The sequence below is a fragment of the Candoia aspera genome, chromosome 2 (genome assembly GCF_035149785.1).
Source record: "Candoia aspera isolate rCanAsp1 chromosome 2, rCanAsp1.hap2, whole genome shotgun sequence".
Lineage (NCBI taxonomy): Eukaryota > Metazoa > Chordata > Lepidosauria > Squamata > Boidae > Candoia > Candoia aspera.
The window spans coordinates 25,468,457-25,485,203 of record NC_086154.1 but is presented as its reverse complement, the minus strand read 5'-3'; the positions used below and the strand labels follow the sequence as shown (position 1 = coordinate 25,485,203).

Sequence of the window (16,747 nt, the reverse complement as noted above, 5' to 3'; positions counted from 1 at the left end):
TCAAATGCTGAACTAAGGTCTATAAAGGCAACAAAACAGTTGTTTCCCCGTACTGACATATTTTGTAATAAGATGGTTCAAAACAAAGCCAGCTTGTTCAAAACAAAGTCGATAGTGGATCAGCTCTGTCTAAAGCCAGCTTGTTCTTCTTCAAGAATGCACTTTTCATTTACCCAGCTCTCAACTCTCCTCAAGAGGAACTTGGCATATGTTTTAGCCACAATAGCTATTAGAATAATGGGCCTACAATTGCTCGGGTCCTTTTTATTCCCTTTTTTGTATATAGGAACTACTATTGCCATCTTCCACCCAACTGGGATTATTTATATGTGTGAATAAACCTGCCAAGAGAGGGGCACGCCAATCAGGGTATTTTTTGGATAGCTCAGCCAGTAGAAAGTCCTCACCAAATTGCTCTTCAAGCCTTTTATGATAGATTTTAACTCATCTAAAGAACAATAAATTTCTGCATAAAGAATTAGTACTTAAACCAGCTGCACAAAGGTAATCATTTTAGTGCCTTTTTTGTATTTGGATACATTAAACTCCAGGCATGATTCTGATAGAAGTTATTCCAGAGGACTGGTATTGGATGGGAAAATGTTCTCAGCTGTGCTATGGGTATTTTAGTACTAGGAAGTCCCAGTCAGCCCTGGCTGATTATAGGGTTAAGTGCACTGGCATATTCTGTATGCAGTATTAAAATAGAAAAAGATTATTTTAAAAAAATGGATGCCAAATTTATCAAGATTGAGATACAGATCTCTTGTAAGAAATTTTGCAATGTAACTAACAGATCACCTAATATGTGTGTCCTTAGCTAGTATAGGCTGTTTGTAATATGGAAGGATTACTCATTCCAATAGTTACTAAAGCATCTATCTGCAAAATTGAAATCACCAAAAGATAGTAAAATATCAGCGGCATTGGGCATGGAAATTGCATATTCTTTAAGGCTCCCCTCTGACCGGCTTTCAAAGGCTAGTTTTGGAATTTGGCCTTGAGAAAAGAAACATGTCTTTACCTCTATACTGTGCTAATATGGACAGCATACTAGTGTCATGAAAATGAATTTAGCCATGCCAATTATGTCAGCAAGACTCAGGATGATTGTCCTAACAGCCAGGAACCACACTGAGACGAGGAATAGGTCTCTAGTGTTTATTACTGCTACATTAGACAGAAAATCCTACCAAACTGAAGAAGCGTGGGAAAAACCCAGACAGATGAACCCCAAAAGTCAAGGCGGGTCTGATCTGTGTCTCTTTGAATGGCTGCTTAACTCCTCAGTACTACGCATGCGTTTTCCCCCCTGGATCGGGGCCCCCTCCTGCTCGCCATCAGTACTCATGACAATTATTTTATATTAACTTGCTAAGCTAAAGAACTCCCTGCAAAAGCTTATATTGATAAATATCCGAGTTCTCTGTTTCACATCATTGACCAGCACCCAAAGAATAATTTCAGAGGTAACTATTCTGACATGGAATGTAGCAGTAATTGGCTATTCCTAAGTGAAGTAGAAGTAATTGAAAAAAGCAAAATAGCACAGATTACCAAACCTAGGTGGATGTCAACAGTCAGGGAAAAATAGCAGATCTGAAAATGTTTTGTGATCCTTCATACCACATTTGTAAAGTCAGATGCCTGAGTGTTCTTCCTGGTCATCAAAATGAATCTGAGCACATTCAAAAATTAGTATTACTGAGACTCTTACCTTATTTTCATTGGTCATAAGGGCCCACAGGACTGGTAAGTGAATAACCTTTATGCAGGAACAATAATTCAGTTCAAAGCTAGAAAAACTTGATGTATATCAAAACAGATTTCACAGAGGGAGTAGGCATCAGTGAAACAGTAAGAAAACTTATAATATAAAAATCACTGTTACAACAAGCTGCTTTGAGAACTTATAGAATAATACTCAGTAGATTTCTTCTAAAAAAGTTTCCATAATCATTTCAATAATAATCATATTTTAATATAGCCTGGGTTAAGACAGGGTGTGTATCATAATTGAGGGGACCCTCCCTTCTAACATTCCATAAACCGTGAGTGCTCTGACACAGTTTTGCTTCTACAGGTCATGTTGACGCATTCGTTTAATTACTTCTGGACTACTTCCTAACTCTTCCTGAAAAGGAAGGTGCTTGGTAATGATTATTTATGCCTTTATAGCCCTGTGGATTACTTATTGTAAAATAGTTACTTATTCTTAACAGGAGCCAGCAATATGGTGCCAGTGTGCAACCAAATTTCACCAGATCTCACAGAAAATTAGCCAAAGTCTGGGAAGATTTCTGTAATTTGCTTTGGTGTAAGGGCATCCAGGCTGTTCCAGACACAACAGATTTACTCCTGTAGCTTCCTTTAGAGATGTGTAAATTGAAACTTGTCATATCACTGCTCAATATTATAATCTTTTAGGCATCTGCCATCCCTTACATGACTTGAATCCAGCAACTGCACCTAATTTCTTCTTTGTTGCAATGTTTTAGACTACAGTCTTGTACAGACTTACTTGGGAATGAATGTAGTGATCTGAACTGAGATTACTTCTGAGAAGATATGCATATGATTGCACTGCTGGCTGATTAACTTCCCTAAATCTTAAGGATCTGACAGCCTATAAGAATTAGCAAGTAAAATTAAAAGACTTTTTCAGCTTTTCAGTTTATCAAAAATCAAATCCCTAATTTGAATACAAATCAAGAAGTAATGTTGATGGCCTCAATTTGTATTTACCCTGTGAAAAGTACTGTATCATTCTGATCTGTTTATCCATTTTTAATGCAAATAATTAAACAATGATATTTATACTTGAGAATAATGTGATACCAAACTTAATGCATGGTAGGAGTTGAGATTTGAGGATTATACGAATTTGCACAGGGTCATAAATGCACGCAGGTTACAGCAAACATTTGTTAAATCCAAATCCTGAAAGTATCTATGGGAACATACTGGCTATAGCTACTCTGTTTTCATTAATTTCCAGGAAAGTAATGCATAAATATGGATAAAGCTTAACCCAATTTAGACATTTTTTAGGAGTGATAGTGATACCTTCTCCTTTCATCATACAGTGTACAGTTGTTCCACCCACTCCCAGTATAAGGCAGAACCATGAGACCAATAGCTGTCTAAAAGCTTGTTTCATGTTGCTTCACATTTCCCCACCATAAGGGAAATTTAAAAAATCCTGGTCTCTATGCAGCACTCCTATGGAATACTCAAGCAGAGGACTTCTTCTATCCTCAAATAATCTCTATTATGGATTAGTAACAAATTGTATCAAATAATGTGTAAGGTTTGGGAGCCTTAAATAATTGGTAGATCAGCCTTGATTAAATTGCTTGATTTTGAAATATTTGAACTTCACTTTAAGTCCAAGAATGTCAGTGTTTATACTTTAATGCCACATTGTAATTATCATCCATAAATCATAACCAGAAGATCTACTGTAAAAATGAGTGTTGTGCAATTGCCTAATGAAATGAACCCATTAGCAAATCTTTTTCTAGATCCTATTAAAGTCTTCCACTGTTCAGATCCAAAGCAAGGAAATACGTTTTGGATCTGACATGGGACCCTCTTAGTACCTCTCACCTCCTCCTTGAAAGGGCTGTGTATTTTCCAAGGTTCATACAGTAGCTGTGTGGGCTTAGGAAACTATGTATTTGAGTAAAGAAGTAGCAGGCCCCTTAGGACACACTTGTCACTGCCCACATCCAGCCACCACTGCCCAAGGCATGCCCAGCAAGTTGCCGTATGAACTCAGGAGAAAGCATGGTTCCATTAAGGAGAAGCTGCAGATATGGAAGGGTGTCCTTGGTAGATCCAAAGCATCTTTGCCCATTTAGACCTGAATTTTGCATATTTTTTAGATCATTCACTAGTCTGTATTGCTAAGGAAAAATGTGCCAGTTTATTTTAATGCTAAAAAGTAGAAGTGATCTCAAATGAAACTCAATCTTTCATTGTCAACACACTTTCAGTGCTGCCTCATGTATTTCAGCCTGGATCCTTTTGCATATCTATTTGCCATCCACTGTCTTCCACACCTAATGTGGAACAAAAACCGAAGACAAATATTGCAGAGTTTGTTCAAAAACTCAATAATTCCTTAATGCATAGGCATGTATGTAATATAACTAAATGTGTTTGATTTGATAAATATGCATTGATACCCAGAATTTTCATATGCTGTTTAATTAATGAGAGCTAATTTGGTGTAGGCTAGAAACCAGGAGACTATGAGCTCTAGTCCTGCTTTAGGCATAAAGCCAGCTGGGTGACCTTGGGCCAGTCACTTTCTCTCAGCCCTAGGAAGAAGGCAGTGGCAAACCACTGCCTAAAATGTTGCCAAGAAAACTGCGGGGACTTGTCTTGGCAGTTGCCAGGAGTCAAGACTGACTCAAAGACACACCTGCACACAAAATGTTACATAATACAGAATTCCAAGCCTTCTACTGTAGTGACATTCCTGTTGTTGCTTGGAATACCTGTATTTTAATATGACTTGTGAAAATCTATATAATTTCAGTGGTAAAAGAGTTGACTAGCATTAATTTAGCATTCATCTACTGTTGCCCATTCTATTTGCTTTTCATTAAGCAAAATATATTAATTGTTGAGACGATAAATAACTTTGTAAATTATATAATTGGGTCTAAATTGAGTTCCAGCATAGACTTTGCCATACCAATTCAATACTGCAGTTTGTTTTGTGATCTTGATTGATTCTGTCTTGGAGAGCAGTAAACATCAGTGGCTTAAACTGAGACTTAAATCCTATTCCAATTCAAGGAAGAGGTCAAAAAAGCCCTTTCCTAACTTGATTGAGAATCTCACATTCAGAGGGCATTAAGCAAGACTTTTGTTAATCACGGGGTGTTTTTAAATTCCTTCAGTTCAAAAATATTTTTCTGATGTGTTCAGCTACACCAATATCAACAACAAGAGTTGCCAAGAGTCATTTATTTTGTTGTATTTTATGCCTACTTATTATGCCCATCTGTAATTCTAGTTATATGTGTTTCTATGTAGTGTTTTCTGGCTCCAGACTGTAATAAAGGTTTGTTGTTGATTCTGGTGCCATAGAAATATGTTTAATAAATAAATACTTCTCCCATGTGGAATTCTCACTGATCAAAATTACAACACAGATATGTCTTGTCTTGTATTGCCTTCTCCCTTCTTTCCTTTTTGTTTTTGTTTTTGTTTTTTTTTCGAGATAGCATCTGATAGTGGCTGCTTTCTGGAAGGATTGTAGTGGGAGATGTATATGAGAAATTTTTAGTAAACCTTATCTGGTTTCCTAGAACTGAATAGAGGGGTCAGATGGAGCTAGACTGAAGATTGTAGACTGGCTTATGAAACAGAAATAGAGGATTGAAGAAAGTAGGATGAAGGCTTTTGAAATCTGGTCAGCAATGGCTTATTGGGGCAGTCTGGCCGCTCTGCCTCTCAGCAAGAACATGCAGCATGATCTGCTCTCTGGACTGGCTTTGGAGTCTCTCAGATATTATTTATGGTTGATTTGAATCTTCATGCTTTGGGGGCTGGATCATGACAGTGCTTCAGGAGTTTGTAGGCTCTTCAGTAATCTATCCCAAATAATCACTGGCCCAACACATGAAGGCAGCTTGGACCATTGTATAATTATCTTGATATGGAGAGATTCTGGATCACTTTCTAGTCCAGATAAGATTACTTGCCACCAATGACCTCAGGTGGGTGAACAAGCCAATTAGGGTTTCAATAGGAGAGAATATACCTACTTCAGGGTTGAACTGTGAGTCCTTGGTGCTCTCTGAGCTTGGTTGTTTGCTTGCAGATGTCTCATTACCCAACTGCTTATCTGGGTTACCCAACTGCTTATCTGGGTGTTGACTGCTACAGAGGATATGTTCTGGTCTTTTTGTTTCCTTCTTAGCTTTTTCATTGTCTCTTTTGAAACGTGTGTAAATATGTTTTATCTCTATATGTCTGTTGATGGCTGATTTGTCTGAATGCCTAGTTTCCAGGAATTTCCTTGAGTTTTTGGATTTGCCTTGGTCTAAGATGCTAACAGCTTCCCAGTTCATATTTCCAAGAAGACACTGTTAGTTGTCCTCCACATCTCCTCGAGGCTCGTAGGTACTGTTTCTCCATGACCAGAACAATTTTCTCCTGAAATATTTTTCTCATGGTCCCATATTGTTATCCTTCCAAAAGCTATTGAAAACTGAGCTGTGTTGGAGGGCTTATGAAGACTGTGTTGATTCTCTTGATTAATTATGGTGGTGTTACTTTGTTTTTCTGATTTCATGGTTTCTTACCATTTTTACGATAGTTACTGAGGCTGGTTGATTGTAGCAGATGCACATCAAATCAATCAGACAATGTGTCCTTTATATTATGAGAACAATTTTGAAGAGCTAATGATATGAGAACTTTATGAAAGAAAAAAGAAAGATCAAGGACAGATTCCACAGTCAATATGGTGTGGCCATGCAAATTAAATGTATCATAGATCTCAGGGGTAATGATTAATTAGCTTCTGTATATGTATGTGGTTCATAGCATGCCAGTGTAGTTGAATGAAATAATAGGAGGCTTCAATTCAAGATACTGATTATCACCTTTAAAGCACTACATGGCACAGGGCCATGTTACTTGTGGGACCACTTCTCCCTGAGGGTATCTGCCTGTTCCACCAGGTTGGATAGAGTGGGCAAGCTCCAGGTCCCTTCCCTTAAATGTTGCCATCTAGTGGAACCCAGGGAGTGTGCCTTTTCCATAGCAGCCCCTGTGGAATACCTTCCTCCTGAGATTGGGCAGGCCCTACTCTCTTACCCTTCCAGAAGGCCTAAAGAGCTATCTCTTCTCCCAAAGAGGGTGAGGGTGGAGCCCAATGAGGGTGCTGTTGGGTGCATCGGAGGAGAATGGCTGAAGCACCAGGTTTTTGCTTGTTCTTTGCTTTTATTGTTTTTATTACCAGGGTTTGGGAGGGGAGGGGGTACTGTTGTTGTGAGCCACCCAGGGTTGTATCTGGGCAGCCATATAAGTATTTTGAATAAATAAATATCCAATATACTAAAATATCTAGTACCTGGAAAGATTACTTGAAATATAGACGTACTGCATAACCCTGGATCCCTACAAACATACTAAGGTCTCGATGCACAAATCATGGTTTGTTCCTCTGGGATTCAGCACTGATGTTGTTGGTCAGCCATGTATCATTAATGGTAAGGTGGCCTTTTATGTGCTTTGGCTTTATCTGGATGAGACTTGGCTTTGGTGACTCATGTGCTGGTAACCTCAAGTTTCAATTTTTGCAATGTAGTCTTTATGGAGCAGTCTTTGAAAACAATCTGAAAATGCCAGTAGACCCAGGATGCCACAGTACAGGCAGTGGTTGATATTTCACATTATCCTTGTACGTTGATTGCTTTCCCAGTTCAGTTCAACATGTTTAATGGCTGAGGACCAATTGCCTCCTCCTTTACAGTCCTTCCCCTACTCTCAGGTCAGGTCAATGGGGTAGCTTTTGTGGTCCTGCCATGGATGCTTTTAACATCCACAATGAATTTGGGTTTATTTTCCTGCTGCAGAGCTCATGCTGTGAAACAAACTGGAGTTAAAGCAGTCCACCCTCCTTACTTAAAGCCTGTATACTTACCCAGTCCTTTTTAGGCCTATGTTGCAGTTTTTATGTTTTTGCTCATTATATCTTTTAATACTTTCAATGGATATTTTATCATAGTCTTGCAAGCCGTAAAAGGAATAGGCAGCATATAAACTTTTCAAATAAATAAAGTACAGGTCCAACGTGCCAGTTTAGTATAGAAATGTTAAGTAATGCTTCCACTGATTTGTGTTACTTTCCAAATATGAAATCATACCCTCTGGCAATATTTAGCCAGGTTAACATAAGCCTTTCTAAATTATACTGTGGTTCTTATATTTTCATAACGCCCTGAAAGCTTTAGATGTTCTGCATGTCAGCTAGCTAGCACAGTAGAACCTAATAGCATTCCAACACTCACACGTAAAAATTTGGCGAGGACAGAAGGAGAGACCATTTCTTCTAGGCTCACAAAACGGCTAGTGATAAGTCATGGACTGATTTCATCACGCAATTTGGCTGGGTATCCTATAGACCCAGTGACACATACTGGAGGAAGAGGACATTGCCAGTGTTTGGTGAAAGTAAATGCTTGATGGCAGTCCTGGCACAGTGAACATAAAAGGTGGTGATTATGCAATTAATAATAAAATGAACAGTTTCCAGCTCTTGCATTCCAATATTTATGGTTACCTTAAATTAGGTTTTTTTTTAAATCTGCCATTTAAGCCCTTGCACTGATTATCATCTCTGTGAATCAAGCCACGGGCATGCTAGGTGTTAGTGAGCTGACTTTTCTTGTATTGACTCCACTCTGGAAAGAAAACAGGAGATCATTACTTTGAGAGATCACAAGAAAATGTATTTGTGTATAAGATTTAGGATTAAACAGGCACTGTGTGTGAAATAACACATAATGACTTGTTTAACATGTAATGAAGGAATAAAAAATGAATATTCTTGCATCATGCTGAGTAAGAGGCCCGTTGAGCAAGGAACTGTCATATTAAATTCCTGCTCTGCCTCCAGACTCCTTTTGATTCCTAAATCTTTTGATAGATACTAATCTAAAATCAAAATGGTTCAGGGGCCCATATGCCAGAAGTGGTCACATTTGTAAAAGTTCAATGAACCTGCAGAAGGAGGTTGAATGTCACTGTTTTACTACAAAGCTTGCAGCCAATATACTTGTGCTGTGCTTTTTGCTTTTGCTCATAATGTTCCATTGCGTCTATTTCCCCATCTTTGGAGCTGGCTACAAAAAGTACATAAAATACCAAGCCCTTTCTGGTTACCCATATGTGTAATTAGCAACCAACAGCAAACAATGATTTCAGTCTAAAAGAAAAAATTGAACACTTTATTTTGAGAGTCTGGTGACACCATCTCAGAGGGTTCCAGAAACTGAATAAGAGAAGTGCAGTAAACAGGAGGATGCAGAGCTGGTAACAGCTGGTGCATGCTTTTCCTTTCACTTAAGATGCTGTATTTTAAAAACATGTGTAAGGGTGTAACACAACTGCATAAGCTACATTAGCATCCCTCTTTTCTTTCCAGTGTTCTGTTTCTTGTGGACGAGGACAGAAGTACCGAGAAGTATATTGCATGTCGAAGGATGGGAAACTTTTAGAAAACAGTCTTTGTACACAGCTGGCTAAACCAAATGTGCTGAGGAAGTGTAGAGGTGGCAGGTGCCCAAAATGGAAAGCAGGAGACTGGGGACAGGTAAGGTGTTTACACACAAACTCTTGATCATATTTGTATAAGACTGAAAAGGGTATGTAGCTTCATTGCACGTGTATAGTCAGGGCTGCAACTGGGGGGGGGGGCAACCTGGGCGCCATGCTGGGGGGACGCCAAAATGAGCTCGGGGGGTGGTGCCAAAATGGGCGTGGAATTCAAGTTTGCCCCGGGTGACACAGACCCTAGTTGCGGCTCTGTGTATAGTGAAAATAATTGGAGTATATGCTTCTTGCTCCCACAGATATTGAGCTTCCCATATGTTCAGCGTTATTTGCAAGAAACTGGTTCAGCTTTCATGGGAAAGGAACTGTTTTTAGGTAGATCCGTTTCTCTACCAATACTAAATACATAGACATCCAGAGACAGGGACAATGTGTATTCAGCATTAAATGCCTCTCTATTTCTGAGTGGATGACCAACCATTCTAAGGGGCGGGAGGGGGGCTGATCCATCAGACTGAGATGAAGTGTCAAAGGATTCTGATCTTGTGCTGGCTGCAGTATTTCATTCACTGTTTCTCTTGGATCTTTTACTACATCTGGCATTACGGTCCACCCATCTATTCAGATGAACTACATTTACCCAAAAGGAAGACAGCCTTAATTTAAAGAAGTGCCCCCTCCCACCAAAACACGAGGATTAACAAGTAGTTATCACCACAATTTTTTTTTTTAATGCTGCCAGGCTTCTTCTTCTTCTTTTGGTCAATTAGGGCTTCCAACTTTCAACCAAACCAATTCTGGGAAATACTGTATTGCACCATAAAACTGTGTGCACCTCACCCACTTTATATGTACAATATATGCCCATTTGATATGTATGTACAGATAAACATTTGTGTATGAGAATGTGTGCACGTGCACACTGGCATAAGACAAACTCTTTCCTCCTAAAGAGAGTAAAATCAAGTCAAAACAAAACATCAGTTGGATTAAAAACCGCTGGTTAAAATTAATTACTTGTAAAATAAGACACCTGTTTGTCAGATTAACTGACCCCTCATATGTGTATTCTTGCATACCTGCAGACTGTGAAAATCTAAACATAAACCTATGCTTTAATGATATGATAGAAATGAATATGTTTTATTTAAGTTGGGGTTGATCTGGGGAAGAGATCCTTGGGTATTAAGCGCTTTTCCCTTCAGTCTCTTGTTCACCTCCACAAGCAGTGGGTTAATTTCTGATGGTAAGCCCCCATAGCCCTTTTGAGGCATTACAAGAAGAATTAGAAGTTGCCAGGCAAGCAGTGGGGCTAACCTCATTTTTAGTAGCATCTTCTGTTCTCAGAGAATGTAAAATGACTATCCCTCTCAATGATTTGGGGGGTAGGGGTGGGGACATCTCATCTTCCTATTGAATAAATATAGGCACGCCCACTGGCTTTAAAACTGGCTGCACTAAATTTAGAACTGGCTACTAACTACTGGCTAAAGGGTATAACATAGAACTACACAGTTAATAATCTTCCCTGCACACATACAGACATTCTTCATAACCTTCCTAGCAGTCTCAAGCTTCAATTACTTCAGCATCATTTATTGAAAAGAGAGATATGAGCCTCTGAGTGGAGCTGAAGAAAGGGCAGAAGAATCTACACGAAAGAACATGATTTCTGCTAATGCAGCCCAGAGATTGCCTCGTATCTCAGACCTCTGGTTTTGTCTGTGCTGGAACTATTCCATTTAGTATTTCAAAGAAAAGGCTGTTGTGACTACGGTAATGTACCATCCTTTTATAAACAGAGAGGAATGGGAGGGACCAGTGCTTGAAGTTGCTAGGCAACTGTGAGGTGGGTCAAGGAACCTGAAATAGCAGAACACCTGGCCCTAACTTCCCTTTCTTGCTAGTGGCTAGATGGGGAATGGGAAAGAGAAGAATAAAAATGGAACTACCTAGAAAGAAAGGGAGAACAGCAAAAAGCATGCAAAAGTAGAATATAAAACAAGTTATCAGAAATACAGTTGTGTTCCAGCCCTAAAATGTGGCTGCCACTGAGTAAATATTGACAACATGAGCAAAAATGCCTTGAATTTATGAATATAAGTTCTTTGGTCAAAATAGAAAGCTGGGGAATTACTATCCTTTTATCCAGGACCCTGAGCCAGTTTGTTATTTCATATAAAGCATCCTGACCTGCCTTTCCCAAACTGTACCCTCTGTATGTGTAGACTGTAACTTCCAGAATTCCCAACAATGCACATTTTAGTGGGGATTTCTGGGAGTTGAAATCCACACGTGGGGTGGGAGGCAAGTTGCAGAAGGTTAATCCAGAGCTTAACTGTGTGGTGGGAGGACTTCCTTGAAAGAGAGAGAGAGAGAGAGGGAGGGAGGGGGGGGAGAGGGAGAGAGACAAGGAATTGGGGGGTAGCTGAGCATCCTGGAAGAACATTCAAAGCTTCAAGGGAATAAATTAGTATAGGGAGTAAATAGGTAGCAGATAGAAGGGTAGTGCAAGGAGAAACAGTGGATAAATCAACTAATGGCTTGCTTGCTTGCTTGCTTGCTTGCTTGCTTGCTTGCTTGCTTGCTTGCTTGCTTGCTTGCTTCCTTCCTTCCTTCCTTCCTTCCTTCCTTCCTTTCTTTTCATCTTTACATTATAAATATAATATTTTAAACATACCAATGAAAGGAAGATAGCCCTGACCACAATAGTGTGAGGAAGGATTTTGTTGTAAACCGCCCAGAGTCCCTCCAGTGGGAGGGAGATGGGCGGTGACAAATTTGATAAATAAATAAATAAAGAGGAAAAGGAAAAGAAGATGGTCTGGGTCACCTGGTCAGATCCCAACACTTGCCCATCTGTATCAGATGTTAACCAGGTCACCTACCATAATTTGGAGCAAATCTGTTAAAAAGTTTTGTTCTGATACCCTGAACATATTTTGTGTCTCCTTAGCAAAATAGCTGCCCCTAGTTATCAACTCATAACTTAAACAATTTGGAAGCTAATAAAAGCATGCTGGATACTGCATAACAGTCTGTCAAAAGCACAAAGAAATATAAAAATAGACATTTTAAATTGTCTATTATCCAAAATGATTGGGTCCATTTTGGAAAAAAATACAAATTAGCAAGGCTATAGCATGATTTATGGGCTATGATAATCTGTTGTGAGGTGGCAATTAAAAGATTTATGATTGCAATGCTGCGCCCAGTTGCATATGTTTAGCCCCATTGACACTGGTGGGGTAAGCATACCTAACTGAGTGTAAGATTGCATATAATCTGAATACTAATGGTTACTTCAAGTATAAGCTTATCAGGCCTAGCCAGGGGGCTGTATTTTTCAGACGTTATAAATAGAAATGTCTGTCACCTTTATATTATGAGTAATATCAATTTAAGCCATCTGGTCGTCTGGCTATAAAACTGCAGCACTTTTTTTTTAATTCACAAAACGTATTTATTGCAACCCGTGGGGAACTTGAGAATTTGCCATTAGTGCTGCTTATATAGTCAGTCTAGAAAGAGGTATTATTCATTATGGCACAATGCAGTGGCACATTTTGTCTAGCTGAACTGTTGAAAAATCAAAGCATAAGGAGGCTGAAATAAATGCCTTCTTAGAATGTCGTGCCTCTTAGTGCTAGATGCTGATGTTGAAGAAATATTTTTATTAGCTGCTGTAATATATTCCTCCTGTAGCATTTCCAAATCCCGTTCTTCAGACGTCATAGAGAACTGGTCATTTGAAAGGAATGTAAAAGCACCAGAAAGTCTTGGAAGTCAAGAAGCTTAGGTATAAGATAACACAGAGATAACATAGCTGCTGTTTGAAATTTAATCTAAGGGACTGAAGGAAGGAAGGAAGGAGGGAGGCATGAAACTTCATGGTTTACTTTAAGTTTCCTGGGGGCAAAAGCAGTAGGAGAAAAATGCCTGCAAAAAGAGAACAGTATTTGCCCATCCAGAAGAAGAAGGGCTTTCCCCAAATAAGTACCTTGGATTGCTTGTGGGGAAGTTGTCCTACATTGAGTAGAAGCTCCTGTTGAAAACAACGAAGGGTTAGGGATGCAAATAATTAAAGCAAGTGGCTGCAGACATTGATGCTGAAAGCAAGAATGCTTTTGCTCCACCTCATGCCAGGTCCTCCCATTGTGACTTCTCACCTATTTTTACCCAGTGAAGGAACAGCCACACAAACTGGGGGAAGAAGGTGGTGGCCTTAACTGGTTGAAATGATGTGCTCTGCATGCATTCCCAAGTATTCTAAAGCAGCTCTTTGAGAGAGTTTGCGTGGTCCTGGTTATTACTTTCTGATTGTGCCTTCCCATGGGCATCCAGGTTGGCCACCATGGCAAATCCCTGGCTGTACCCAGAGCATTTACCTCTTTTGCCTCTGAATTACCAACTGTAAGCCCATCACCATCATCTCTTGTATTTAGCCGAGGTAACTCTTACATAAGAGCCTCGTGTGGCGCAGTGGTAGGCGGCAGTATTGCAACCGAAACTCTCCCCACAACCCAAGTTCAGTCCCAGCAGAAGCAGGATCTGGGTAGCCGGCTCAGGCTTCCATCCTTCCAAGGTGGGTAAAATGAGCACCCAGCTTGCTGGGGAAGGCAAAGGCAAACCACCCCACTATAGTCTGCCAAGAAAACATCGCGAAAGCAGCATCCCTCCAAAGGGTCAGACAGGACTCGGTGCTTGCAAGGGGACCTTTCACCTTTCACTTCAACTCTTACATATGGTCATGTTGGCAAAGACACTTTCAAAGCTGATCATTTGTGGCTCTTAGATGCCCATTAATGTCTGCAGTGTCACTCACAATATGATGGAACACCCTAACTGAGTGTTTCTCAATCTTAGCAACTTTATGAGGTGTGGACTTCAACTCCCAGAATTCCCCAGCCAGCATGTTCAACTCCCAGTTGAAGCCACACATCTTCCCACTGCCAAGGTTTAGAAACACTGGCCTATAAAAACAAAAAAGGCAATCTGTGCCCGCATGCATTTGGAGGAGGAGAGTGATATATCAAGGAATTCCCCTACTTGAAGTTTAAGAAAACACAAAGTTGTTCAATTTTGACAGACTAAACGTGTTTTAATGAACTCAGAATGTAGGCATATCCCGAAATGGAAATTCACATTTCTATAATTCTGAAAAGCAGTTTGGGAGCAGCATTTTTCATTGGGAGAAATGGTATTTTCAATCTTTTTTTAACAAATCAGAAACATTTTTTTTTTAAAATTAAAGTAGGGGTTTTTTTTGCCTTTCTCTGTTTTCTGCTTTCAAGTGAAAAAGGTTTGTGTGGGGGGGGGGGTTGGCACGAATTGTGAACTGCAGATCAAATCTCTTTATCCACTGGAAATGTTCTAACCTCTGCCGGCGAAGTAATAAGCTTGCACATTATTCCCAAGGTATTAGTTAGGGAATCATTACAAGTATCAGACTCATATATTCAGATCTGTTCTTGAGAATTAAATCTATGAATACTATAGATATGAGATAGTTTTAAATTACAGAGTGCATTTATTTTCCTGCATTTCCTTTGCTGTGATCACACTATTTCATGTGGAATGCAGAGAACAAACAGTATTATTAATTACAAGGGAAAGCCCAGTACCATATGGGAAACATTTGCATCAGCCAACATAGAAATGAGACTATATTGTGTTCCACTTTTCATGTTAGAAAACTGGCTTTCATAAATATTTATAATCCGAAGGAATGTCCACAGTCAGCTTATTCTTTTGGGTTTAATGGGGCACACAAAGGCTAAAGAAACCCTTCTGTGGGATGATTTTTTTTTTCTTTGCATAGTAATTTACAACGAATTGTAAATGCAACAAAGTTATAAGAAAGTGAAACTTATGGAGGTGACATCATTTAATTTATAAACTTGTTCCTGCTTTAACTGGAGCTTTTATATTATACCTGCAAATGGCTAAATGTTATACCTGTTACTTGTGTTTCAAATATCTCACAAAGCATAGGAATATAAATTATAAGATATTGCTTAATGGTTTTTGCATTATTGCAAAGCCTATAAAGTTCAAAAATGCTAAATGTCAGATTATTATCTGTGTTTCAGCTATATACCTTCTTGACTTTTAATCTTTCCCCACTAAATTTAACTATCCTATATAGAATCAAATTGCCATTGAGAATATCTTAATAACAAATATATTAGACACTGGTTTAGTCAGGCTGCAGAACTGTGCATAAGTACTATGAAATAAATCTAATTTAGTGTTAGGATTGACTTCTCTGTAAACATATCTTCAACCTGTTGTTGAGAACCCTTAGACCCAAATACGCATAGTCAGTGAGCTCAGTGATACTGATCGAGTGTTTTCATGCATTGCAAATATTACCTAAGAGCACAATGATAATTAATACAAAAGACAAGATTGTTTTTAAATAAAGCCATATTTTGCTACCTGCCATGCACTAGATATGCTAGAAGAAAATGAATGTGCTTCCATGTGTAAACCTTTTGATCTTTGCATCATATTTTCCTGTAAACAATAGACATCTGTGGCTCAAAATAAAGGCCAGCCATACCATGAGAAATACTGAGGAGTCTGCCTTGGTCAGCAGATTTTAGGCACAGTAGAGCATAAACTACTGTCAGTTACATACTTCATATGCACATTGTAAAAGTGGTTTTGTATATGATGCTATGTTCTGCCCTGTACAGTGCAATGATCTGAAATTATAAACGTGAATGCAAATGTATTGATCAGATGGAAAGTGGATACAACAGATAACGATCACTTTAGTAGTATTCTTGATCATTGCAACATAAATCTGTCTGTGTCCCAATGGGAGAATATAATTTCAATATAAGAAAATGAACTGTTGTTCAGGCTCTGTGGTGCCTTGGATCAGCCCTATACAACAACGCTACATCTGGAAATAATAAATTTTCTGAAAAATTGCAATGGCATATGGCTGTCAAGAGCTAAAGACCTTGATAAGTTCTGAATTAGGAACATTTCCCATTGAACAGATATTTTAAAAAACATAGGCAAAGTGCTTGACACTTACTTTTTTAATCTCTCCAGTGTTCAGTGTCCTGTGGGAAAGGAATTCAGCGGAGACGCATCATCTGCCAGTTTACTACTTCAAAAACAACTAGAGAGACTGAATGCAGTCAGTCAAGCAGACCAGCTTCTGAACAGGAATGTCAAATGGCAGAATGTTCTTTCTACTATTGGAAAACAGAGGACTGGCAAGAAGTAAGTAGACAAGTTGTTCGGTATAAAATATAGAGTTGTATTTAAGATGTTTAGAAAAGAGCTATTTTTGAAGGCCTTGTTCATCTTTGCAAAAAACTTTACATCATGTGAACCTCCATAGGTAGGAACACCCGGGCCATTCTTAATATTTGGGTGGGGAACCACTGGAAAATTCCAAAGCTGGTGGCTACATTGGGAAGTAAAA

General features: G+C 39.0%; 1 protein-coding gene across 1 annotated transcript in view; it reads left to right on the top strand.

Moving 5' to 3' along the window:
* The window catches only part of ADAMTS9 (ADAM metallopeptidase with thrombospondin type 1 motif 9), a 154,709-nt gene that overhangs the window by 110,201 nt on the left and 27,761 nt on the right, over positions 1-16,747 (top strand). Inside the window, exons 29-30 of the mRNA XM_063291534.1 lie at positions 9,173-9,340; positions 16,369-16,542. Of these exons, the coding sequence (XP_063147604.1) occupies positions 9,173-9,340; positions 16,369-16,542 (342 nt within the window). The remainder of the gene's footprint in view (positions 1-9,172; positions 9,341-16,368; positions 16,543-16,747) is intronic.